Source organism: Eretmochelys imbricata, chromosome 1 (genome assembly GCF_965152235.1).
Source record: "Eretmochelys imbricata isolate rEreImb1 chromosome 1, rEreImb1.hap1, whole genome shotgun sequence".
Classification (NCBI taxonomy): domain Eukaryota; kingdom Metazoa; phylum Chordata; order Testudines; family Cheloniidae; genus Eretmochelys; species Eretmochelys imbricata.
Genome location: NC_135572.1, coordinates 8,680,899 through 8,706,103, shown reverse-complemented (window position 1 = coordinate 8,706,103; position 25,205 = coordinate 8,680,899). Strand labels below are relative to the sequence as shown.

The 25,205-nt window shown below is 40.2% G+C and overlaps 1 protein-coding gene across 2 annotated transcripts in view; it reads right to left on the bottom strand.

Moving 5' to 3' along the window:
- Window positions 1-25,205, bottom strand: part of NUP98 (nucleoporin 98 and 96 precursor) — a 59,595-nt gene that overhangs the window by 29,715 nt on the left and 4,675 nt on the right. Inside the window, exons 2-15 of one of the 2 annotated variants that reach the window (XM_077824752.1) lie at window positions 18,804-18,907; window positions 17,802-17,903; window positions 17,498-17,677; window positions 15,742-15,881; window positions 14,426-14,533; window positions 13,424-13,601; window positions 10,883-11,049; window positions 10,517-10,660; window positions 8,971-9,106; window positions 6,100-6,192; window positions 5,281-5,421; window positions 3,994-4,127; window positions 2,422-2,609; window positions 1,090-1,206 (exon numbers count right to left, since the gene is read on the bottom strand). In XM_077824752.1, the coding sequence (XP_077680878.1) occupies window positions 1,090-1,206; window positions 2,422-2,609; window positions 3,994-4,127; window positions 5,281-5,421; window positions 6,100-6,192; window positions 8,971-9,106; window positions 10,517-10,660; window positions 10,883-11,049; window positions 13,424-13,601; window positions 14,426-14,533; window positions 15,742-15,881; window positions 17,498-17,677; window positions 17,802-17,903; window positions 18,804-18,879 (1,904 nt within the window). In that variant the 5' untranslated portion in view covers window positions 18,880-18,907. The remainder of the gene's footprint in view (window positions 1-1,089; window positions 1,207-2,421; window positions 2,610-3,993; window positions 4,128-5,280; window positions 5,422-6,099; window positions 6,193-8,970; window positions 9,107-10,516; window positions 10,661-10,882; window positions 11,050-13,423; window positions 13,602-14,425; window positions 14,534-15,741; window positions 15,882-17,497; window positions 17,678-17,801; window positions 17,904-18,803; window positions 18,908-25,205) is intronic. The other variant, XM_077824827.1, reaches the window with a different exon arrangement.

Sequence of the window (25,205 nt, the reverse complement as noted above, 5' to 3'; positions counted from 1 at the left end):
ATGTATTTCCCTAATCCTTACTAGGTGGTGACTCCAGGTCAGAACTGAGACTAGAGCTGATTTAACAAGATGTTTGGCATTTTCTAATGAATAATTGTTGAACCTGAAACTAATTGTGGAAATGGGTCAGTTTTGACAAGTTTGTTTCAAAAGGTTTGGAAAAAAGCTTTTTGAAATTGTTGAAATGGGATATTTAGACCTGACCTGAACCAAAAACTTTTGATTGTCTGTTTGCAAGTTTGGATGGAAATTTTTTTCCCCCCAAAAGCTTGGAAGTTTTCCAGGGATGGGAAACAACAGTTTCTTGCCCATCTCTAATTGATGCACTGATGAGGAAGCCTGTACTGTTCATAAGAAAGGCCATACTGAGTCAGACGAGTGGTCCATCAAGAGAATCTTGGCTAATAGCCATTGATAGACCTATCCTCCATGATCTTATCTAGTTTTTTTTAATCCAGTTACACTTTTGGCCATCACATCATCCTGTGGCAATATACTCCACAGGACAACTGCAGGGTGTGTGAAAAAGTATTTCCTGTATTAAACATGCTGCCTATTAATTTCAATGGGCGACCCGTGGTTTTTGTATTGAGGCAAAGAGTAAACAACACTTTAAAATCATGAATGCTGTGGAAAATGTGAATATAGACCTCTAGTACAGAAGCTGTTCCACAAACTTGATGATCTTTGTTGCTTAAACATCTTTGTTAACCTCCTAGAAACTGAAGTCCCTCTATAAACACATCTTGTTTTACAATTAAGAATTTTAGTCTCAACTAGACGGAAAAATCAGTCAGTCATACAAAAATCTGTGTGTTATCAGTCCATATTCTTATTTGGATATTTAAAACATACCTACTGCCATGACATCAGCATTGCAAAAATGTCTATCAATAGTTCTCATAGTAATGTAAGCTACTGAAAGCTATTTGTGTGAGCCAATAAGTTATGAGCTTATTTCTACGCAAGAGGGTTATGTACTGTATAGATTTAGATTCTAGAGAGCTTTTTTCAGAGATTTGTTTATGAGAAAGTATTAACTAAATCCGTTTCTAGAGGCATAATCAGCTGTGTCATGTAGAAACATACCGCTCTCCATTCTCTGGATACTCTGATGGAGGTTCCAGATCTTCAGCTTCACGACTGACAGGAGAAAACAAGTTGCTGCTGTTGAGGTTTTTCAAAACCAGCTTCTTGATGCTCTTCCTAAAATATACCAAAGCAGCAGTTCTCAGTGATCTGCAGCACGAGCGCCACACGTTTGACCCAAGAGTTCCAGGGATGGGAGAATATTTAAGCCAACTTTAAACCACATTAGCTCGCATTCTGTCATGACAATGCCATAACTACTGCCAAGTCCAGTTAGTCTTTCCCAGCAGATGGTAGCAAGAGGGGTAAGAGGTATCAGTTTGTTATTCCAATTGACAGGGGCAGTTGGGGGAATGTTTTTTAAGAACACTGAGTGGGCCTCACCACCACAGCACTTCAGAGGAGAGATGAAGTGACTGCCAGGGCTAATATTAAATAGAAAGGCCAACCTCATACAATAGGAAGCTTTCTAAAGCCTATGTTTTATTACTGAATACAGGCCATTTCTAAAGTCCTTCAATACCTTTAACCAAACCCTTTCCCCCTGCTATGCCACTCAAGTTGAAGGTAAACTGGAGGACTCAGGAAACTGCAATTTTCTACTACAACCCCAGAAGAGCACAGTCTAGGGCTGACTGAGATAAGAAGTTTATCTGACAACGATTCTACATGACAGTTTTTAAATACATGCAATAGGCTGGGAAGATACCCGTAGGAATCTGAGGGCAATTGCTTGTAAAAGAGAATAGATTTGCAAGACAAAACTTATGTTTTGGTCAGAGATGAGGCGTTGCATATTGTAAATTAACTGAAGCAAGCAACACTTTTATAGTCACAAGGAACAGATTAGAATCTACTTGCCCATACAGTAACAATTAAGTCACAGGATCATTTTGTTTGACAAACTACTCTAAAAGTACTTGACAATTACTTAAGTTAGACCACTTTTGTCTTCAGTACAGTAAGTATATTTTCTGCCAGACTTATATGCAAGTCTTTGATCTTTGCTATCCATGTCAACAAAGCTACAGAGCCTGCATGGTTACCAAATATGAAGGCACTACACAAAGGATAATTTACTGACCTAAGTAGAGAGTTTGGGTGCTACATTAGATATACTGGCAAGCATCTACACATGAAATAGGAAGCATTATCTGTACCAAAGTAGTAACCTTTCTTCATTAAAAGCCAGAAGACGCATACAACTGCTAGGAGAGCAAGTGCACTCACATATTTGATTTATGAGTGCTTGAGCCACAGGAAAAGAGGTGGAAGATTAAACAAACATTTTTCTGAATAAAACTGATCTCCAAAGGAGAAAAGAAAACTAACTTGGGCATGAATGCACCGTTAGATAAAGATGGCTCATCATCATCCAGCCCATCAAAGAGGTGAGATTTGGAAGATCCTGCTGTCTGCAAAGCTTTTGGTCGCACTCTGGTCGCTGGTCGCGGGGTCAGTTTATAATGGGTTGGCGTAGTCAAAGCCTTCTGGGCTGCTGGATTAGTTGGTTTCAGTCTCTGAGAAACAAACACTCATGTAACCGAAAAAACAGATTTTCAAACTACTTAAGTCTAAACAGGATTAATGTTTTCTTGTTTATTTTCACAGAAGTTAGACCAGTATTGTTGTCAGGACAAAAAACCTATGCCCTGAGTAAACAAGTTAACTATAGACATTCACCCTTTATTCTCTGTTTGGCTGCTGATTTGGCAGCAACAGTGCTAGCTCAGTTTGAGGTCTGATTAGTGCTTTTGGCGGGTGACTTGCTTAAACTATTACCATTTGTTTAAGAAAAAATCAAACCTACTTAGTAAGATATATCAGCAATACTGCAGCGTCTTTAGAGTGAGTTTTCCCCACACTAGTAAAGAAAGTGTCAGAATCTTACATAACGTTTGTTTGGGGAAAAAACTGCAATGAGATCACACACATGGATTTATAATCTATCACTGTGAATTGTCTAAGTGCCTGATTTTGAGAGCTTCTGAGCATCTACTACCACAGAGGTCACTGGGAATGCCAAATGCTTGGCATCTCTGAAGACAGAAGTCTAATATATGACCACAGTATATGCAGTTAGGTATCCCAAGTGGCTGTCTGATACAGATAACAAATACATTCTCACTATTTTATATATAAGGCTACGTTTTAATCATGGGTATTTTTATTAAAAAGTCATGAACAGGTCACAGGCAGTAAACAAAAATTCACAGGCCCGTGACCTGTTCATGACTTTTACTAAAAATACTCCTGACTAAAACGGGGGGGGAGGGGGGGCGGGAGAGAGACAGAGACAAGAGAGCACCGCAGGTGCTGAGAAGAGGGGGCATGGGTGCTGGGGCAGACTCCTTACCCAGCTCCTGGGAAGCAGCTGCCCCAGCTCCCGAGAGCCCCACATGCTGCCTCTGCTCCGCCCCAAGCCCCAGTTCTACAGCTCCCATTAGCTGGGAACTGTGGCCAATGGGAGCTGCGGGGGCATTGCCTGGCTGCTGGCAGAGGCAGCATGTGGAGCTGAGCCCCCTGCGGGTAAACAGTGGCCCCAACCCCAAGCCCCCCTACACCCAAACTCCTGCTGCTCTGGTTGGGGGCCCTGAGACTGTCCCAGCAGCAGTCAGTGCAACTGACCCAGGGACTACCCGAGCTACTCCTGCAGCTGGCCCAGGAGCTGCCAAAGTCATTGTGGTCATGGAAAGTCATGGAATCTGTGACAAACATGGAGCCTTAGTTATATACCGTTTAGTTTCTCAACGCCCCAGGCTAAAGACTATGATATTAGGAAAATGGGCCCCTAAATGTTCAGATCTTCGTTTTTTAAAACAAATCCATATAGAGAAGATAGAGAAGTTACAATAAACACAATCTTATCCATAAAAATGTGTTCTGAAGTATTTGAGTCCTCACCTCTTCTTTCTTCTTTGGGTCTGACATAGGGTTTCTGAAAAGAGGAGAATCTCCAAAGGGCGAGTAGGTCAAGCTGTTGAAGTGCTGCTGGAGGGCTGCTTGTTGGGCAGCTGAAACATTTGGGTCCGTCAATGCTAGATAAAGTTGGAGAGGTTAATCTTTTCTAATCATGTATTTAGCACTCAGACTCATCTCAGGACATTTAGGGCATTTAGAAGTGGCCCCTTCTTTATCAGATCTGTTCCCTGTGGGAATTCACAGTTGTATCTGCTGACTTCAGTGACCAGACTTTTTACCACTGTCAGCCCTGTAAAGCCAGCTGAATTCTATTCCTTCTTGTATATCAGAATTATTTACCAAGTTCAAATCCATTTCACCTGTGCAAAGCTAAAATGAAGGGAGCTGTGCAGATTAGCCAGGAGCCGAATTTGGTCTGGCAGAACCTTTTAATGGTTATCTCCACTTGTTAGTTTCAACACCAGTGTGCAGTGTCCCTTCAAAGTCTGATTAATGTTAGAGCAAGACCCTTCTCTGAAGGTTCAACTACCTTGAAATTCACTTGTTCAGTTGATTATCCCAGGAAGCAGAGACTCTGAAAAATTTAGGGGTCATGGTGGATAGAGTCACCCTAAGTATGACCTACATTATTTGTTCCTAGATGTATACATTTACCCACATTATAACACACAGTTTGCTTGTTCCTAGCTTACCAAGCAATCCAGATTGCTCTGTATCAGTGACGTCTTCATTATTTACCACTTCCCCAATTTAGGCCATCTGCAAACTTTATCAGTGATGATCTTCCAGGCCATTGATATTTAAAAAGTTAAACAGCATAGGGCCAAGGACCAATCACTGCAGGACTCCACTAAAAATACACCCAATCAGTGATTCCCCATTTACAATTACATTTTGAGACTTATCAGGTGGCCAGTTTTTAATCCACTTATGTCTGCCATGTTAATTTCCTATTGTTCTAGGGTTTGGTTTTGTTTTTTTAAATGTCATGCAATACGAAATCAAAGAGACTTTTGTAGGGTAAGTATATTCCACCAAACACTATTACTTTTATCAACCAAACTTGTCATCTCATTAAAAAAAAGTTAATTTGACAGGATCTATCTTCCCAAACCCATGTTGATTGGCATTAATTATATTACTCTCTTTGAATTCTTTACTAAACAGAGTCCTGTATCAGCCACTCCATTCTCTTGCCCAGGATCTGCAACAGATACTGTTTCACTACCTTGGATTCAAGTACCTGAACTTGGTAAATTGCACTCTTACCCACAGCAGGCTGGGGAGCTCCAAAGCCCAGGGTGGCTGTTGATGTATTGAATCCAGGTGCTCCAAACGCTCCTGTTCCCAGTGTTCCACCTAATTTAGGCTGGGTGTTTCCGAATAGTGAAGTCTGCCCTGCACTAAGAGCTACACAGAGGACAGCAGCAGTTTACAGAAGGTTCCATCATGTGCTTGCAGACAAATTAAGTTTATCCACACATTTAAGAATTCCCTCAACTATCATTTGTTGAACTGCAAAAAGAAGTTTTACCGCACTCATTGTAAGTTATCTGTGGATTCTTACAAATTAAAAGAATACATTCCTGTTCTGATCACATTAGAGTAAATTATTAATCTAATCCTATACATTCTCTGAACCACAGAGTTAACTATTAACCCTTGGTGGGCTCCTACCATTCAAACATTTTACATTAGGAAGACTTGATTCCAATACAGATTGGGTTTAAGCAGAATAAATAAACGCTCACTAACCAGAGTTGAAAGTTGTTACAGGACTAGGTACCACAAGGTATTATAAATTTCTTAAACTTGTAGCTAACTAGAGGGCATAACATTCCTGTGTGAAAGCTCAATACCCAATATCTTCTATTGTACAAGGTCTTGTATGAATTGGGGAGGGGAGGGGATGTTTCACAGAGTGCTAAAGATGTTTCAAAGAGTGCAGACTCAATTTCATTCTGCTCTGAGACAGTCCAGTCTCTGGATTTCCCCAATACCTGCCACTACAGATCCTGAGCTGTTACTACAGTTAGAAACAAATCCCAATTATGGATGCCATCCCCTGGAGGCTTTTTTTTTTTAAACCTGTTCCAAATCCTGTTCCAAGTCCGGCGCCCAGAGTTCCAGCTGCAGGCTTATTTCCGAAGATACTACTCCCAGCAGTGCTCGCACCAAAACCTAGGAGTACAAAAGAATTAGTGCGCTACTTTTAAGGTAACATTTAACTTCCTCCGTAAAGGATTGTAAGTGAACAAGCATCACCTGGCTAAGGACAACTTTGCCATCATTAGTATACCCAATAAACTTCACATGCTGTTTCTAGAGCTCAAAGAGAATTTAAGGCCTTCGGATGGTGATAAGCTGTTTTTAAGCCACATTAGAGTTTTTAAAAGCATCTCTGTGACATCTAGATAGGGTCTAAGTTTGGTCTGAGAGAAGAGTGGTCGGATTATCATTACAGACCACCAATGAAAAAGCAGCCTTGACAGCACATCAGCAAGACAGACCTCAATGAGCAAAGAATCAAACTAGGCCACAGTAGGAAGACAAGTGTGCTCCCAAGTGAGAACACGTCTTCACAATTAGATACCTTCAAGCAGCCATTAAAAAAAATTGAGTTCTTACTGAAAAGTAAATAGGGACAAATAGCCAAAAGCTAATGGGTACTCTGGAAGAGCTCCACAACAAGATGACTTTTCTGCTCCCCCCACCCCACTCTCCTGCCGGTAATAGCTCATCTTAAGTGATCACTCTCCTTACAATGTGTATGATAAACATCCATTTTTTTCATGGTCTGTGTGTATATAAATCTCCTCACTGTATTTTCCACTTTATGCATCCGATGAAGTGAGCTGCAGCTCACGAAAGCTTATGCTCAAATAAATCGGTTAGTCTCTAAGGTGCCACAAGTACTCCTGTTCTTTTTGCGAATACAGACTAACACGGCTGCTACTCTGAAACCTGTTGTCTATATATTTAATATTGAACACAAATGAATAGATTCATAGATTCATAGATATTTAGGTCAGAAGGGACCATTATGATCATCTAGTCTGACCTCCTGCACAACGCAGGCCACAGAATTTCACCCACCACTCCTACAAAAAAACCCTCACACCTATATCTGTGCTATTGAAGTCCTCAAATTGTAGTTTAAAGACCTCAAGGAGCAGAGAATCCTCCAGCAAGTGACCCGTGCCCCATGCTACAGAGGAAGGCGAAAAACCTCCAGGGCCTCTTCCAATCTGCCCTGGAGGAAAATTCCTTCCCGACCCCAAATATGGCGATCAGCTAAACCCTGAGCATATGGGCAAGATTCATCAGCCAGATGAATACATGAGAAAAAACTTAAAGGAAGGCCTGTGAAATCTATTTTTGTCTTGTTTCAGAAAATAAATTTAGAGTGAGCAGGTCTGACATTTGCCACTTCAAATTTTCTCAGAAGAGGATAGCAATGACAAAGGATTTTAACAGTAATATGATAGATGTTCACCACTCAAGCACAACACTATTACAGAACAGTATTGCCTTCCAAGGTATGTTTCAATTACAGATAGAGATTTCAGATTTTACTGAAAACCAGAAAAAGATCTAGATGTGGCAGCAGAACAATATGTTTTAAAGTTTCTTCAACCCCACTGGACAAAACAAGTCCCATTTTACACTGTTTATACCACACACACACACCCCTCTGATTCTTACTGAGAAAGCAGTTCACAACTCAAGTACATAGGAGTGCACAGTTCAATGACATTTCTTTAATTTAAGTCAAATGCAATCCAAATCTAACAATAGGCAGATTAGTGGTTAATTGAAGATTGTGAAGCCATCCAATTAAAAAGGTGGTGGTTAGTCCATGCAAGGGCAACAGAGTCAGAGTAACAGCACTAACATCAGAAATATAATACCAAACTACCATCCTCTTACAAGTTGCATCCATGCAAGTATCACAGATTAGTTAAGAATGAAGCTTGCTACAGCCAACATTGTTTGCTACTGAAAGCATACACTTCAGAGAACACAAGTGCTTCAACACCAAGATTATTAGCAGCCCAGAAACAGAATGATAGCCAATTACTCTTCTACAAAAGCTGGAACACAGGACTTAAAATTGACCTTTTCTCAAAGCAAAGAACCCTCCTTTAAGCCTGACCAGAACAAATCCATCCCATGCCTGCTGGACTGCACAGCCAAAGCTCATTTGACAGTGGCCTGAATCTGTCTTTTGGGAGAGGATTACATTTCACACTTTGATTTTATGCCAACATAAATCAACATTTCAGTAGTTCTAAAGCCACTATTTCTCTCAATTTTAGCATGCAGCTTCTTTGGTCTCAACTCTGTAAAACCAAAAGATAACAGATTTCATGGGACTTATTAAAAAAAGACACCACCACTACTGACTTGGTATCTTACACAATAACCCTCTTTTCACTCAACTTTACCTACTTTTGGACCCAATGTTAATGAAATGCCCAATATTTAACAAGTGACTAATTCAGCTATAAATGTAGTAGTTAGATACTGCAACAAAAAATAAGTTTTACCCGGACCCTTACAACATCTTGGAGAATTTGTATATTGTATTACCATTCATACCTATAAGTTTTATGTTGTTATGCACCACCTGGTATTTGCTACTAAGTAATGGTGCATTTTTTTAAAACTTAATCTCTCAACTGATTCAGAGAGTACTGCCTACAAAAAGTCTGCAAGAAGACAGGAGCATACTGAACCTGAAACTCCCATACAAATAGAATGCAAAATCAGTTTACAAACAAAAGAGGAGCAAGTCCATGTCCAAGACTTCAAGCTTTCCCCTTCAGCAATATGCATCAAGCACAGCTTACCTGAGAATTTTAAGATTCACAATCATTTAGTATAAGATTCAGTAGCCTGGTGTGTGGTATATTCAGTGTAACTTTAAGAGACTGAATCCCACTTTCTTATATGTACCAAAATTGGAAGTGTTTGTATTGGTTCCTAAAGTCAGGGTTGGTTTGTTACCAAAGAGCCCGCTGCCAGAAGTTGTACCAAACGAAGGAGCACTGGTCGTGGTGGTTCCGAATCCAGCAGGCTTACCAAACAGCGTCTGAAAAGAGAGCAACATGCTTTTAAAACTCTGACATCCATGTTACTATGAAATGCTGTTGTAATCTACCTATGTACAAGGTAGATTTAAGGCTGCCAGGGAAACAATCTCCTGATCCAAAATTAGCAGTGGCCCATTATCTATTGTGTATAAAACTTGGGCATTGGTTTGGCAGGCTGTCAGGAAAACACTGAAACAGCTACAGTGAGATGGAATTAAAAGTCCATTCCACTGCTGAATTAATTGAACAAGTCTATTACAAAAAAGTCAGCATCAATGTGTTCAATATCCAACCCACCAACAGAAAGCCAAATTCTGCTGAATTCATTTCTATTTTAAATAATGTGCCCACCACAGTACTACGAGCACCTACAAATGCTCTGAAGACGCGTAGAACTAAGGCACTCAAGATTCTGTATTACTCCTGCTACAGTTTGGTTCATTTAGCAACCCAAGGGCCTGAAGTCAAGTGTTAGGAGGTAAATGTTAGAGCAAAGTTCATTACCAATATATTAAAGTGTGTAAAATTAAATTCATATGTGAACTAGTGATATCAGACGTTTAGGATATTTTATAAGAGTAGTTTTTCCACACATGTATAGGATTTTTATTCCTTGTGTCATATGTAGTACAAAGATACCCAGACACAAAGTGGTTTGGTTCTGCTAACAACTTTAGTCTTGTGTAAGGGCTTGTCTTCACTACCAGGGTAAATCGACCTAAGTTACACTACTCCAGCTACGTGAATAACGTGGCTGGAGTTGACGAAGCTTAGGTTGACTTACCCCGGTGTCTTCACTGCACTGCGTCAACAGGAGATTCTCTCCAGTCAACTTACCTTACTCTTCTCGGGGAGCCGGAGTATCAGAGTTAGAGTACTCGGGGACTGGAGTACTGCAGAGTGCTCTGCCACTGATTTAGTGGGTCTAGTGAAGACCCACTAAATCAACACCCGCTGTATCGATTACAGTAGCGCTGATCTCCCCAGTAGTGAAGACAAGCCCTAAGTGTACACTCAATACCAATTTTATAGGTCAATTACTCAGGCACCTTTGTCATTTGTGCTTTTGGACACTATACTCCAGCATCTTGAACGTGTCTAGACAGTACCAGCCATTTCCCAGTCAGTTCCTATAACAGATGCTCAACACCTCCATGGGACTTGTGTTCATTCTATATATTTTATATTGTACCCTTAGTATAACAGTTAAGGCTCTAGTTCCCTGGGATTACAGTGAAATTATAAAAGCAATGTGATTTTATGAAGTCACTAGAAATACCCTGAAGGTTCAGACCACACTACTTTGAAGGGGGACATTAATGCACAGAAACCTGCTGCCGGCCTCTAAAAACAACAACAATGAAGTTTTTACATCCTTAATCAATTTCATTACAAAGGTACAGACATACCGAACCGCCAACACCAAATCCTGTGTTGGCTTGTCCAAAGAGACCAGTTCCAGTTCCTGTTCCAAATCCAGTGGCAGCATTTGTGTTGGCAGCTGTTCCAAAAAGGCTTCCAGACTGTGAGGCTTGGGTTGCCCCAAATAAACCCTGCAAACATAAATCTTGTTTGAAAAAATACTAGTATCTACTCTACCAAAGAGCAGTTATAGCACTTTTGTTGGACTATTGCAAAGATAAGTAGCTCTGAAGATCAGAGTTAATAATCAGAAGCCATGACAAACCCTTTGATACTGAATGGAATATGCTTTCATCAACCTATATTACAGAAGAATTTACAGCTTTAAATACAACTAGCTCTCACTTTCTTACCATCGTGTTTGTATTTGGTTGTCCAAGAGTACTGGCGTTCCCAAAAGAAAAGCCAGTGTTCTGTGTTGTGGTGGCCTGGCCAAATGGTTTGCTGAACAGACTGGTAGTCTGCTGAGGCTGCTGACCAAAAAGGCTCCCTGCTGTTCCTGTTCCAAAGCCAGTTGTACCTATGATGGGCAAGGAAATGAGAGTACAGATTACAGAATTAGAGCCCGGAGTCAAATTCATGCATTGAGTGGAGCAAAATAAATGCACAAACCAGTAATCTAAAATAGTTGGTTGAAATCAAAATCAAGTAGCAGTGTCATGTGGAAAGTCATGAATACTGTATCCAAAATTTAAAAAGTTAATGGCTTCATGTACCTTGTTAGATGTGATTTTTTTTTTTTAACCTGCCTGTGATCATCAGTGCTAGTATTAAACAAATACTGGGATTTATTCTAGAGTGACAGCTTGCAAGTGTGATAAATGTTCTCTTAGAGATCTGACTGACCAATGACACTTTTTACATGGTTAGCTGAACCTGTATCGTACCAACTGGATTGTGGTGTCAACATCTAGACTAGCCTGATTGCGTAGGGGGAGGGAAGGCAACCCAACCAACAAAGGTTAGCAAAAGGAACAATTCTTATGACAGCCAACATCAAAGTTCTAAGTCTACTATTATCTAGCAACTTCTACAGCTGCCAATACATAGGACTGTCTGAATTCCTCCTAAATACTAATTTTTTATTCTTTTTCAGCCTCTAGGAGAAACAACTTGACTAGTTCTGCTTGCATGTGACTGACAGGAAGTGCTGAAAGTACACAAACACAAACTTATCAAGCCACATCCAAAGAAATGAGTTTTGCGCTTTGTTTGGAAAGTGATAAAGTTCAAGGTTATTGTTATTTCCAATGATTTCTATAGCCTAGCTCCAGCCCCTATAAAAGTTTGTCTCTTGCGCTCAACCCCAGCTTTCCCGATATGTTCCTCTGGACCAACCAGTCATAGGACATCATGGCCACAGAGAAAATAATATATGGCCAATCTCATGTGAGGCTGTGAATTGTATACGAAAACCATACCCTAGGATGGCTGACTTAACTCAATCCACAAGAACCTTAAAATGTGCCCAAGGCAAGATCCTACTCCTTTATGGGATAGGTATTCACTGGTGTTTATACAGTAGTTTCTGTCTTCAGTTTATGGTCACTGATTTTATAGTTATACAAGTCTGTCCTATTATTCGCAAAAAGAAAAGGAGTACTTGTGGCACCTTAGAGACTAACCAATTTATTTGAGCATAAGCTTTCGTGAGCTACAGCTCACTTCATCGGATGCATACTGTGGAAAGTGTAGAAGATCTTTTTATATACACACAAAACATGAAACAATACCTCCTCCCACCCCACTCTCCTGCTGGTAATAGCTTATCTAAAGTGATCACTCTCCTTACAATGTGTATGATAATCAAGTTGGGCCATTTCCAGCACAAATCCAGGTTTTGTGCTGGAAATGGCCCAACTTGATTATCATACACATTGTAAGGAGAGTGATCACTTTAGATAAGCTATTACCAGCAGGAGAGTGGGGTGGGAGGAGGTATTGTTTCATGTTTTGTGTGTATATAAAAAGATCTTCTACACTTTCCACAGTATGCATCCGATGAAGTGAGCTGTAGCTCACGAAAGCTTATGCTCAAATAAATTGGTTAGTCTCTAAGGTGCCACAAGTACTCCTTTTCTTTTTGCGAATACAGACTAACATGGCTGTTACTCTGAAACCTGTCCTAATATTGCACATCTGAATGTAGGGAAATGTTAGCAGAAGTTCTATATTGCAACTTAGTTAGCAATCTAATCTATTTTTGAGCTGTTCTTCCCACTAACGCATTTCAGTTTGGGGCTAGCACTGACTTTTGAACAAGACTGTTTACTCCACAGGGTGAATTAAATCATGGAAGTAACACCACAGAAGTGAATTACATTCACTTGGTTTTCAGTTATTTTCTTTGGTCCAAGAGACCCCTGCAATGGAGGTACACACATGCTGCTTGTGCTAAGAGGGCAGCAGGAGGCTAGGGTTTTTCATCTAACGAAGTAGAAAATATCCTGATTCTGCTCTAATGAAAGAAGCAAGTTCCTGCAAGCGTTAAGTACATTTTCTATTGGGGTTTTGTCCTGCTTTAGTTGGAAGAACTGGGCTAGACTTCACTTCCATGTGTTTGATTGATTACACTACCAATATCATGAATGAGTTCTATTTATCAGTGACTTTTTTGTTAATGGCACACAAGGACTGTAAGCTTTCTTGTAATGCCAGATCCCCTCCCAATATCTGTCAAAAGACATTACACTGGTGTAGAAACTGATGCAAGGTTTGTGTAACACAAGTGTTTAACAACCAAAGTCTGATAACAGTCATAATGTAGTTGTATAAAGTGAGTTTACTAATGTAAACTGTCCTAAGAGCAAAGTGTGAAAAAAGTAAGTTGCCTTGAATTCTTAAGTACCAAGGTCTATGGTGACAGTAAAGCTAGCAGCGATGTCAACACTTACTGGTTCCAAAAGCTGTTTTATTCTGTCCATATGAAAAACCTGCATTAGTGGTGGAGGAGCCAAACAGTCCAGTAGCTGCGCTGGATGTAGCTGTGGAGGATCCAAATAACCCCGCAGCTGCTACCGCTGGATTTGAGGGCCCTTTCCTGTTTGCCTGGTAATCTTCCAAACGGAGTTCCTAACCAAAAAAAATACAAGTTTTCTTTACGCAGTCATTCCATGTGGGACAAACTAAGTTTGAGCAATTGCGTTGTAGCTCTGAGATGTACTAAGCTCAGAAATTGGACACCCACTGCCCCTTCAAAAAAACCCAACATATACAGAAGGTACATTCAAAATTTATTGCCACTTTAGAGGGGTTACAGGTTTCCATGATATTCTATGCTAAGTTAATTCCAGTTCTGACAGTACGTTTCCTTAAGTGCACCCACTAGTTCATGTTAAGCTTGTGAAAGTTTTTTTTTTTTTTTTTAAATAAACCATGACCCACTTGTAAAGTTAACAGGGCCTTTTGACTAGGAGAATTGTTTAAGTCTTACAAACAAACAACTTGCCTTTCAAGTGAAGAGCTTTCAGAGTTAAGACCCCAAAGAAAAGAATACCGGAGAGCTCCACGGCCCTTAACTGCTAATCATCCTATCATTCCCTCTACAACGAAGAATTGTTCTTTACAATATGTTTCTCCCTTTCATCCCAAGATAGTCTAAAAGTTATTTTCAGATCTGTAGAGGATGCCATGTTGAGCATTTAAAAGCCCAGCTGATGCAAATGAATAACAAATTGCTCTACTGATGACAAGTTAGCCTGCCACAGTATATATCACTTTAGAACATTAACAGCTTTCAAAGAACATCATCATTAAAATTATGCAGGTGCTGAAGATTAAATATTTTAATGTATTGTATGGACCTAATGTCAGGATGTTCATATACCATATAAGTCATAAGACGAAAGCTTAGTGAGGGAGGCAGCAAGAAAATTTAAATCTTCGATTTGACTGACCTCTAGGGATTTGCTTTCATACTCCTTCATAGCAGTAATACACTGGTGCTTAGTGCTGATGTTAGTGCTAACTCCAGATTTTACCATAGTATCTGTGCCGGTTGGTGGCTGCAAGAAAAGAGTTAGATACTCAATTTGTTTCATGTCCAACTATGTTTTTATAAGTGTAAATTTCTACTGTCCAGATACATACTGCCTAAATACAAAGCCTAAATTTAGTACAGGAACTGGAATGGTGCAGCACGGTGCTATATGTAGCTGTGGCCTTCAACAGCAATCAGCACAGTAAATTCCCCAGAGGAATTCTCAGAACTCAGTGCAATTTTCCCTTTTAGTTTGCAATTTTTAAAGGCAACATGTGCCCAGACTTCTGACATAGTTCTCTAAACTCTTTGAACGTTATCCCCAACAACCTTTCTCCCTATCCTAGGGAGGATCACATATGCTCAAGTTTGTCTTCACTATTATGTCCATTCTTTTGAAGTTCATCATTTCCTGAAAGACGGTTTCAGTGAAAAGTCTCCATTTCTATCAGGATGCTGCAGTACGTTGTGTGCACTCTCAACCCTCTTTAAATTTGTAAAGATCAGTCATAGGGGCGTTTGGCAGGATGCTCCGCATCCTCAGCTGCCCTCCAGGGCAGACACAGAGGTTGAACCCTTTCACTATTACCCCATTTTTGCAGTTTCTCCTCTTTCGGACCATCATTCACTTCTCAACTGCCACAGAATCTTCAGGATCATTTATTCCAGATACCTCTTAAAGGGGCCTCATCCAAACAGTAATCTAGAAAGAGTCTTAGTGTTTCAACTAATCTTTCTAGAGCTGTGCTGACTCTAAAGGGGACAATATACCATTAACACATACCAAGAAAGCTTAGTCTCCACTGCTATTAGTCAGAATTTAGTCCTGATTATACAAGAGTTGCAATAGAATTTTAACATTTGTCAGCCCTCTGAAAATTCTATTTTAAATGACAGCTAGTAATAAAGTCTGTTAGGCAAGAATTCAGACAAGCTCTAGGTCTATGCAGCTCTAACAAGTCTAGATGAGAGTTAATCCATGTTTCCCATACAATAATGCAAGATTTTTCCATACCAAAGTAAGCTGGTGAATTATTTCTGGACAACTGCTTGCACAAGCTGCCTCCACTGCAATAGTTCTACTGAAGCGCACATGCCTTCTACAACTGCCTATGAATCAGTTATTTTATTCCACAGGTCCTAGCAAGCCAACATTTTAAGTAAAGAATAGCAGAATGTACAGTTCCCTACAGTAAGCAGAAGTTAGGCCTTCAGAAAATAAACAGCACTTACATTAAATTTAATGGTAGTCCCAGTTGGAGCAGCAGTAAAGCTGGTTGGCCCAAAGAGAGAGCCAGATGTACCCCCAAAAGGATTGGAGGCAGTGTTAGTGGTTCCAAAGAGACCTCCACTGCTGGTACTCGTTCCAAAGTCTGTAAATAAGAAAAAAAATGCATACTAAAATAAAAGTCATTTGAGATTTTGCAAGTGTGTTTTTTTAAGAACTACAACCCAATTATTTTATTCAGACCACACTAGAGTACTGAGATTTGACAGAGAGTTAAGTTTCAGAACCATCCATTTAAGCGTAAAGGCTTTTCTTCCGTCTCCTCCTTTCATATACCACTTAGATGCCTTTGAAATAGCTCACAACTTCATTGGTTGAGGACAAACTTGGGATAGGTTTCGTGAGACAGTCATGTATATAACCTATAGATCAACAGTGGTTAAATAGGTAAGAACAGACCAAGACAACCACATGACCTTGTCTAGCTATTTAGATTGCACCCCCCAAACCCCAACCATTATTGTGCTACTATTTCTTCACATTACATCCTAACTTAGGGTAACCTCTTTGGGGAAGAGACTACATTGTCCGTCAAACAGAATGCGTATTTGTGGGAGACTGATACAGCTGCCTTAAGTTATATGCAAACAATGCTCTTACAGTGGCAAAAACCAGCCAGAATCAATGCACACAGGTGGGATCAAGGATCTGTCACAAACTAATCCACGATAATGTAGAACTACCTACCACCATGATATTAAGAAAACAGGACTCAAGTTTAATCTTGTCTGGCACAGATGTCATCCTGCTTTTCTGATGACCATCTCCTGTTTGGAAAACTCCTCAAGTTCCTGATCTAACACTCCCTGTATTACCTACAAGCTTCTTGATCCTCTAGAAGCTTTCAAGAGATTCTCTGAAAGCTTTTCATAAGGCACTAAAGGAGCATCAGTGGAATAAGTAAAAGCATTGCTATTGGGGATTTATACCAATGCAGGAACCCTACATTTACATTCCCCTGAAGCAGTATTCTATAGCAGAAGATCAAGCCTGTACTCTACATTCCACCGACTGAGCAATGGAGAACATAAAATCCTAGCCAGTTTCACTCTGCTCCTGGTAACAAACAGGGAAGTTGTACACTATGTGCACAGAACTTGCGCACGAAGATGAATTCAAGAGGCAATGGAAGTGACTCTCATACAGTTCAGGAATTAGCATGGTCCCTTGGGGAAGCAGGGGTGAGGAGTAACTCCTCTGGCTCAGAAGAATTTGTGGTAGCAACTGCAAGGGCTGTGTTGTGCTGTAAAGGGAGTCTTTTGCTATACGTTTCATAACAGGAGTTTCTAACATGCTAGTGCCAGAGGATTAAATAGTGATTTTATTCCTGTACTAGAAAGAACACTGGTGCAAGGATTAAAAACTAAACTGAAACTAATCCAATAGGAAGATCAAGTCTTATAACTGGACAAACTGCAAACAGTAATATCAGCCAATGTATTTGAGATCCATGTCCCAGAGTCCTAGCACCAAATTTTATTATATAAACAGCAGACCAGTTCACCTAGGAGTACTGTGGATCTCAGTAAATGCTATTGTTGGCAAAGCTTCAGGGAAAAGGTAGTGAAGAAGGCACAGTTGTCATCATCAATCTGCACCATTTGTTCAACCATGTGTTTCATGCTAGTTTAACCTTTGTCCTTCAATGTTTACTTAAAGCAAGAAACCAGAGCTGGAAAACATGCAGTAGTTTCTACTCACTTCCAAATCCAGCCGGTTTATTCTGAGCAAAGGCATTATTCTGGGATGAAAAGAGACCTCCACCAGTGCTGGCAGTCCCAAACAGGCTGTTGGAAGTTCCAGTTGATGTTCCAAACCCAAAGCCAGTGCTTGTGGAGGAGGTGGCTGGTTGGCTAAACGTACTTGAACCAAACAATCCTCCTGAAACCAGGATACACAACAGGATTAAAGTTAAAACAGCTGTTTTCAACAACACTGTGTGAATAAGTTAGAGTGATAAATTCTGGTTACTGAGAACTCAGTTATACAGCAACTTCAGCTATACCTGGTTTAGTCTGTGTGTTCCCAAAGAGGCTTCCTGTGTTATTGTTTGACCCAAAGGCTGATGTTCCGAACGCTCCTCCACTGGTAGTACCAAAGCCCGCATCTACACAACAACAACAACAGAACTTGTATAATGAGAAGGGCACATACACACAGGAACCACATACTCCTACTGTACTCCCAGCTTCCCCTAGTTACTTGCTCCATGACTATGAACAAATCACAGTCTCAGTTTTCCACCTGAGTCATGCAATTTAATATTTTTACAGCACTCTGGAAAAAATGAAGTACTACAAGAGTATTTAGTGTCAGTCATTTATGTTGGAATACAAAGATTCCTGTTCCATACTGAAATGTAGAGATTTCCATCGTTTACTTTAACATTTGGCATTACTTTCACTCCTTAACTGAATAGCTAGATTTGACAGCAGCAATACATAAAGCTTATTAACGAAAATCTAGAAACATTGCAATGCATTTTATCAGCCATTAAGCCAGTACAAGAACATTAGAAATCTGTAAGGGATAAGCATGTCCTGTTTATAATAGAACTATTTTGCATCCTGGTTGGTAGGCTCAACAGATTCCAAAGATTCTTCACCATGCGCAGCAATAGTGTGCCCTTCCCCCTTATTGTCTTTCTAATGTACCTCAACCCCAATATGATGGAACTGCCTTTGAAGATTGGACTTAGTCCACCATTAGAATCACTACTGTAGCTACCCAGTGATCACTTTGCTGAGTACACATGGAATTACAGAACTATTACATCATCCACTTAATTTGTTTGCCAGTGCATGAAAACCAACTTTTGAATCCAGTTCAGTTTAATGTGTCAGTTAAAGAATACAAAATTCTATCATGTCCAACTAATTCCCGCCCCCATTAATTTCTCTTTATCTGTAGTTTACAGTTCCAATTTGCAGATTACTTCCAATTACCATTTCCACTACCAGTATTTTTTTTTTAAATGAAGAAAAACAATAGTAGCTCTATTACTTACTTTGTCCAAATGTTGAAGTAGTCCCAAAGCCACCAGCGCTGCCTCCAAACGGAGTTCCAAATGATTTGTTAAACATTTTCAAGATGTATCAGGTTTTCATAAACCTGGAAAGAAATCATAATTCAGTGATTCATCCAAACCCAATTTTGAGAAGTAACTTCTGTGCTTCTTTACATCCAAAGTCAGTGGCACTGAAGTTCAGAACACTTGAATACCTAAGTCACAAAATACATCAACCCAAGATGAAATCCTGCATTATGCAAGAATCATTCTTCAGGACAGTCAGAAATTCAGTTACGAGGTAGGAATCCAAGAAAGGTCACATAACCTGAGCAACATCATGGGAAGTTTCAGTCTTTGAAAAGTCACTGAAGAAGCTAATTGGGTTAAAATGTTACCAGCTTGTCATGCAAGACCGATATAAAGTTCCACTTAAAGCCTTTATAGGCCCTGCTCCTGTCCATTATACTTGCAGCCTGCAATGAGCCAAGTAGCTTCATCCAGGAGTCTAAAATATCAGTTTCTGTAGAATTTAAGCTTTCGCCAAGAGAGTTTTAGTCTAATTATGGTTACCAAGAACCCTCTACACGTGAGACAAGAATAACCAATACAACATTCTCATTGGTCCAAAGACAAAAATCTCTAGTGCCTCAGTTGCTGTTCACAGCTTTACAGAACAGTGAATTAATGACACCCTCGGCAGTTTTGCTGGTGCTATTTAGATCACTATGGGCAGCAGTAACTGTAAAATCATGATAATTTCAGACTATTTCTTGAGCAAATCATCAGCAACAGAGGCAGGCACTGTAATTATTCACAAGGTAGGAGGAACCTCCCTCCCAAAAAAACCAAAAAAGGCTATGGAGGGAGAAGAACAAAGATCACTCCCCTTAGAGCTGCCAGGAGGCTTTGAGAATGAGGAGGGACCTCACTCTCCTTTCAAGCAGTTGGAGAGAGGGGAATGTTCAAATTTCAGACCCTTACTAGCTAGAAGCTGATACAAAGCAACTAAAGCCCTCCAAGAACTATGGCAGAAATTCCAGAAGTACCCCCAACACCTACAGCATCTGAGGACAGCAGGGGACATAACTTTACCAGGACATTGCTGTCCTTGGACTTCAGTGGTGATGCCTGGCCCCATTCATAAGTTTCTTACTTAGAATTGGTAGATGTCTGCTAAGTTTTCTGTTTGTTTTTTTACATTCTGTACACCGTGATAACCAAGGAATAAGCTGTATTTTTTCACCTCTTCTGACAATTTCACCTGCATGCTGGCATCCAAACTATTTCCACCAGGACATTTTGAACACCACCTGCTCCACTGCATTTCCCCAGGTGCGAGGTCCAGAACTTGCAACATTCAAATATACTTCTGTGATGATATACATACCCACTTCAGTCAAGTTATCTTAAACATATCAATAAAAAAAAGCGTTCTATAATGAGAATTGACACTCTCTATTCTTACTCCAAGTATTCTAGTTGTTGAATACCTCAAACAAGACGCAGGAAATGGAAAGGCAGTGTACTCACATTACATTTGTGACAGACCAGGATGCAGGTATTTTTACCACTGTCATAAAAAATGCCTAAGCCCTGTCTGTGCTACTATTTCCAACACTGGTTACGTGTACAATGGTGCAGAAGACTGCTTATCTTTCCTAGTCCGTATGCAATGTTATTGTAGCCATGTTGGTTGCAGGATATCAAGAGAGACGTGGTAAGCAAGTGATTATCTTTTATTGCACCAACTTCTGTTACACACCAGCTTTTGAGCTTACACAAAGCTTGACTTGAAGAAGAGTTCTGTGTAAGCTCAAAAGCTTGTTTCTCACTCCAACAAAAGTTGGTCCAATAAAAGATATTACTTCACCTACCTTGTCTCTTATGTTTCCTAGTGAAGAGACACCTCAAAGATGCCTATTATCTCAGGAGTCTTCTAAAGAACAATTCACAGTCAGCATGTTGATAGAGTGCCAAATGTATGGTATAATTTAATGATAAACTGTTAGCAGTTCAACAACTTTTTCTTTAGTTTCTTCAAAGTTCTCCCCTGAGGAACATCCAGTCACAGCAATTTATTGCCAGCCAAGTTCTTAAGTTGCTCCCCAACATTAACAAAAAACAAAAAAAACACTGAAAATCTCACCTTTGCCTATCCCCTGGTTACTCTGCAGATGACATGCTTTCCCCCACTCCTCCTATTATCCTGCATGAAGACGACATACATAGCAATATTAGCTTCTCTGTAGTCTCCTTATCCTCTGATTGTCTCCTTTACACCCTTGTGACAAAAGGCCATACCTAGACTAAAGAACTGAACTGTTTTGACACAGCTATGATGCCGTTACAAAAAAAAAAAAAAATAGTCTAGGCCTGAGGCCTGAACTAAAGTCAAGCCTTGCTGAGAGAAAGCAGAGTGAGCAAGAGTCAGGCCAAGTCAGGCCCTGCCCAGTTACAAAGCAGATGCCTGACTGAAGGTGCACTGTCCAATACATGAACTTGGAACAACAGGTCTGACGCTGCAAAAACACAAGCACTCTTAGGCACTAAGTCTTCAAGTAAACACACTCCAGAAGGGTAGGACCAGAACACCCTGAAACAAAGTTATGGTGTAAACACACTCCCTGAAGATGATATAAGAACACACTGGCCCCTCTTAAAGATAAGGTTAGGCTGACAGGGTGATGGATAGAGATGTTTTGATCAAACCAACATGTACAAGGTAAAGGGGCAATACATAACTTATTTGTAACAGTGTATAAAAAGGGGGTCACAAAGGGTGTGTCTTTGTCCAACCAAAGGGGGAATGGAAAGTCCTACCACTCACTGAGCCACGTACACTGTCACAGGCATACATGTGCTAGTGCAAATGTAGACATTGATCCGGGGAGCTAGGACCATGCTTCGTTGACAATAAACTTGGCCGAGTGCCTTCACTACGGAACCAAGTCTGTGGTCTTTTTGGGAAGTTCGACTGAGGTCTGCTGGGTCAGCTATCTATACAGAGCCAGCATAGTACGTAGGAAGTGCGCACGCGCACACACACACACCCCCTCCCCCAACAGACTACAGGAAGTAAGTGTCCAACTCTATTCAGCACTGTGAGGCCACAGCTGGAGTTCTGTGTCCAGTTTCGGGCACCACACTTTAAGAAAGGTGTGGATAAACTGGAGAAAGTCCAGAGGAAAGCAATAAAAAGAATAAAAGGTTTAAAGAAACCTAACCAATGAAGAAAGTCTTAAAAAACGGGCATATTTGGTCCTGAGAAATGGAGAAGGGGCCTGATAACGGTTCTAAAATATGTTAAGGATGGCTATCAATCATTTTCTATGCCCACTGAAGGTAGGACAAATAGTAATGGGCTTAATGTACAAGAAAGGAGATTTAGGTTAGATATTAGAAAAAAGCTAACTGTGAGAATAATTAAGTTGCTGAATAGGCTTCTAAGGGAGGTTTTGGATTCCCCATCATTGGGGGCTTTTAAGAAACAGACTGGACTAATACCTATCAGGGATGGTCTAGGTATACTTGGTTCCACCTCGGAGCAGGTAGATGGACTAAATGACTTTTTGAGGTCACTTAAAATCCTACATTTCTATTATTCTGATTCTCTAATAGTATCAGTTTAACTAGTTCAGTGTGTCCGCTCTAGTCATGCGGACTTCATGTTCAGAAGCATTGCAATTGTTACATACTCCTACTACTGCCATTTTAAACTGTCTCAACTGCAGCGCTTTCTGGCTACCTAGCCCAGAGTTTCTAGAACCAATGCATTCTAGATTTCAGAAAGCCACCAGTACACTTTAGTAGAATAGTGGGAAACGTTATCCAGAACTGGTGCAGACTGAAAGTTCAAACTAAACTGATATTAGGCTCTGCTGGAAGCAAGTGTAATCCAAATGACAGGTTTCAGACGCTCAAATAAATTGGTTAGTCTCTAAGGTGCCACAAGTACTCCTTTTCTTTTTGCGAATACAGACTAACACGGCTGTTACTCTGAAACCTGTCCTTTTCTTTTTGTAATCCACATGGTATTTGGCACATCAAAACAAAATCACATCCACACAAGCATAGGAAACAAGTTCTTAGCACAGTAGACTTCTCTTGTGTAGACAAGGAATGATTCATTGAGTTCTACAGGCTTCTTATGGCTTGTTATTCAAAAATAAGGCAGGATGTTGATTTAAACCATAACAGCTATTCCAGAGTAACTCCATGTGGGGACCCTCTGATTCCAGAATAAGTGTCTTTTTTCTGGTTTAGCTTAATTTACTTCATGGATGTTAGGATACAGATATTCAGGCCTGTCTGCAAAGGCCTGTACTTTAAGAATTTAGGTATATTCTTATCACTTGGCTAGTTAAAGGTATAAAAGAAAGAATCAAAATCACTGTCTGCCAGTGTAAGGTCCTTCTCTTACTGTGACAATCTGAGGCCCTGTTCTTAGGCTAAGGCCTTTGGCTAAGTGACAGAGGCAGCCATAAGCTGGGAAGCGACCGGTGACATCCTCACATTCCAAAGCAGTCACAGTGAAAGAAGGTGCTACTGGGCTGTTAGGAATACAATCCTGTCCTGATAGTGCCTATCACCTCCAGAGAAAGGGAAGTGCCTAGAAGATGTAAGAGGAAATTGAGGTTGATAGTTTTCTGTCTGGTAAGAACTCACTTATCAATAGACACAGCTGGGAAACTCTTATGTCTTTGCAAAAAGAAAAGGAGTACTTGTGGCACCTTAGAGACTAACCAATTTATTTGAGCATAAGCTTTCATGAGCTACAGCTCACTTCATCGGATGCATACTGTGGAAAGTGTAGAAGATCTTTTTATATACACACAAAGCATGAAAAAATACCTCCTCCCACCCCACTATCCTGCTGGTAATAGCTTATCTAAAGTGATCACTCTCCTTACAATGTGTATGATAACCAAGTTGGGCCATTTCCAGCACAAATCCAGGGTTTAACAAGAACGTCTGGGGGGGCGGGGTAGGAAAAAACAAGGGGAAATAAGTTACCTTGCATAATGACTTAGCCACTCCCAGTCTCTATTCAAGCCTAAGTTAATTGTATCCAATTTGCAAATGAATTCCAATTCAACAGTTTCTTGCTGGAATTCATTTGCAAATTGGATACAATTAACTTAGGCTTGAATAGAGACTGGGAGTGGCTAAGTCATTATGCAAGGTAACTTATTTCCCCTTGTTTTTTCCTACCCCCCCCCGCCCCCCCAGACGTTCTTGTTAAACCCTGGATTTGTGCTGGAAATGGCCCACCTTGATTATCATACACATTGTAAGGAGAGTGGTCACTTTAGATAAGCTATTACCAGCAGGAGAGTGGGGTGGGAGGAGGTATTGTTTCATGCTTTGTGTGTATATAAAAAGATCTTCTGCAGTTTCCACAGTATGCATCCGATGAAGTGAGCTGTAGCTCACGAAAGCTTATGCTCAAATAAATTTGTTAGTCTCTAAGGTGCCACAAGTACTCCTTTTCTTTTTGCGAATACAGACTAACACGGCTGTTACTCTGAAACCTGTCTTATGTCTTTACAGATGCTCTGAAACCTGTCTTATGTCTTTATAGATGTAGTTGTGAAATCCTCACTTCGGTATTGTTTTGACATTATAGTTCCCACTTTGCTATTGTTTATTGGCATGGTCTCTGTCTGGTTCTGTGATTGTTTCTGTCTGCTGTATAATTAATTTTGCTGGGTGTAAACTAATTAAGGTGGTGGGATATAATTGGTTAGCTAATCATGTTACAATATGTTAGGATTGGTTAGTTAAATTTCAGTAGAATGATTGGTTAAGGTATAGCTAAGAATATTACTATATAAATTAGGGGCAAACAGGAAGTAAGTTGGGATTCGAAAATAAGGAAAAAGGAACTTTTATTTAAGCTTGCTGGAAGTTCACCCCAATAAATACTGAATCGTTTGCACCTTCGGACTTTGGGTATTGTTGCTCTCTGTTCATGCGAGAAGGACCAGGGAAGTGGGAGAGTGAAGGAATAAGCTCTCTAACAATGGATGTTTCTTCATTTAGGCCAAACTTTTATACCTTTCCGTATATACTAATTTCTATGTCACCTGTACTTCCTGGTTCTGAAGTTGCTGAGATTCCTTCTTTGGTTACATTGATCCTGAGCAGCCTAAATGGCAATTCAATTTTAACTTCCTAACTTTTCCCTTTAGGCTTATAGCTTCCTCACTTTCCTGCAACAGCTCTTCCTGAAGCTTAGTGTGCCAGTAGTATTGCTTGGTATGATCCCACAAGAATGATAATTAGGGTTACTAAGGCCATGTCTCCACTAGGAAAATTTTCTTAATATGGCTAACTCCTGCATCAGCAACTCAGTATAGAAGATAACCCACTGGCTCATACCACTGTTTTAAGCACGGT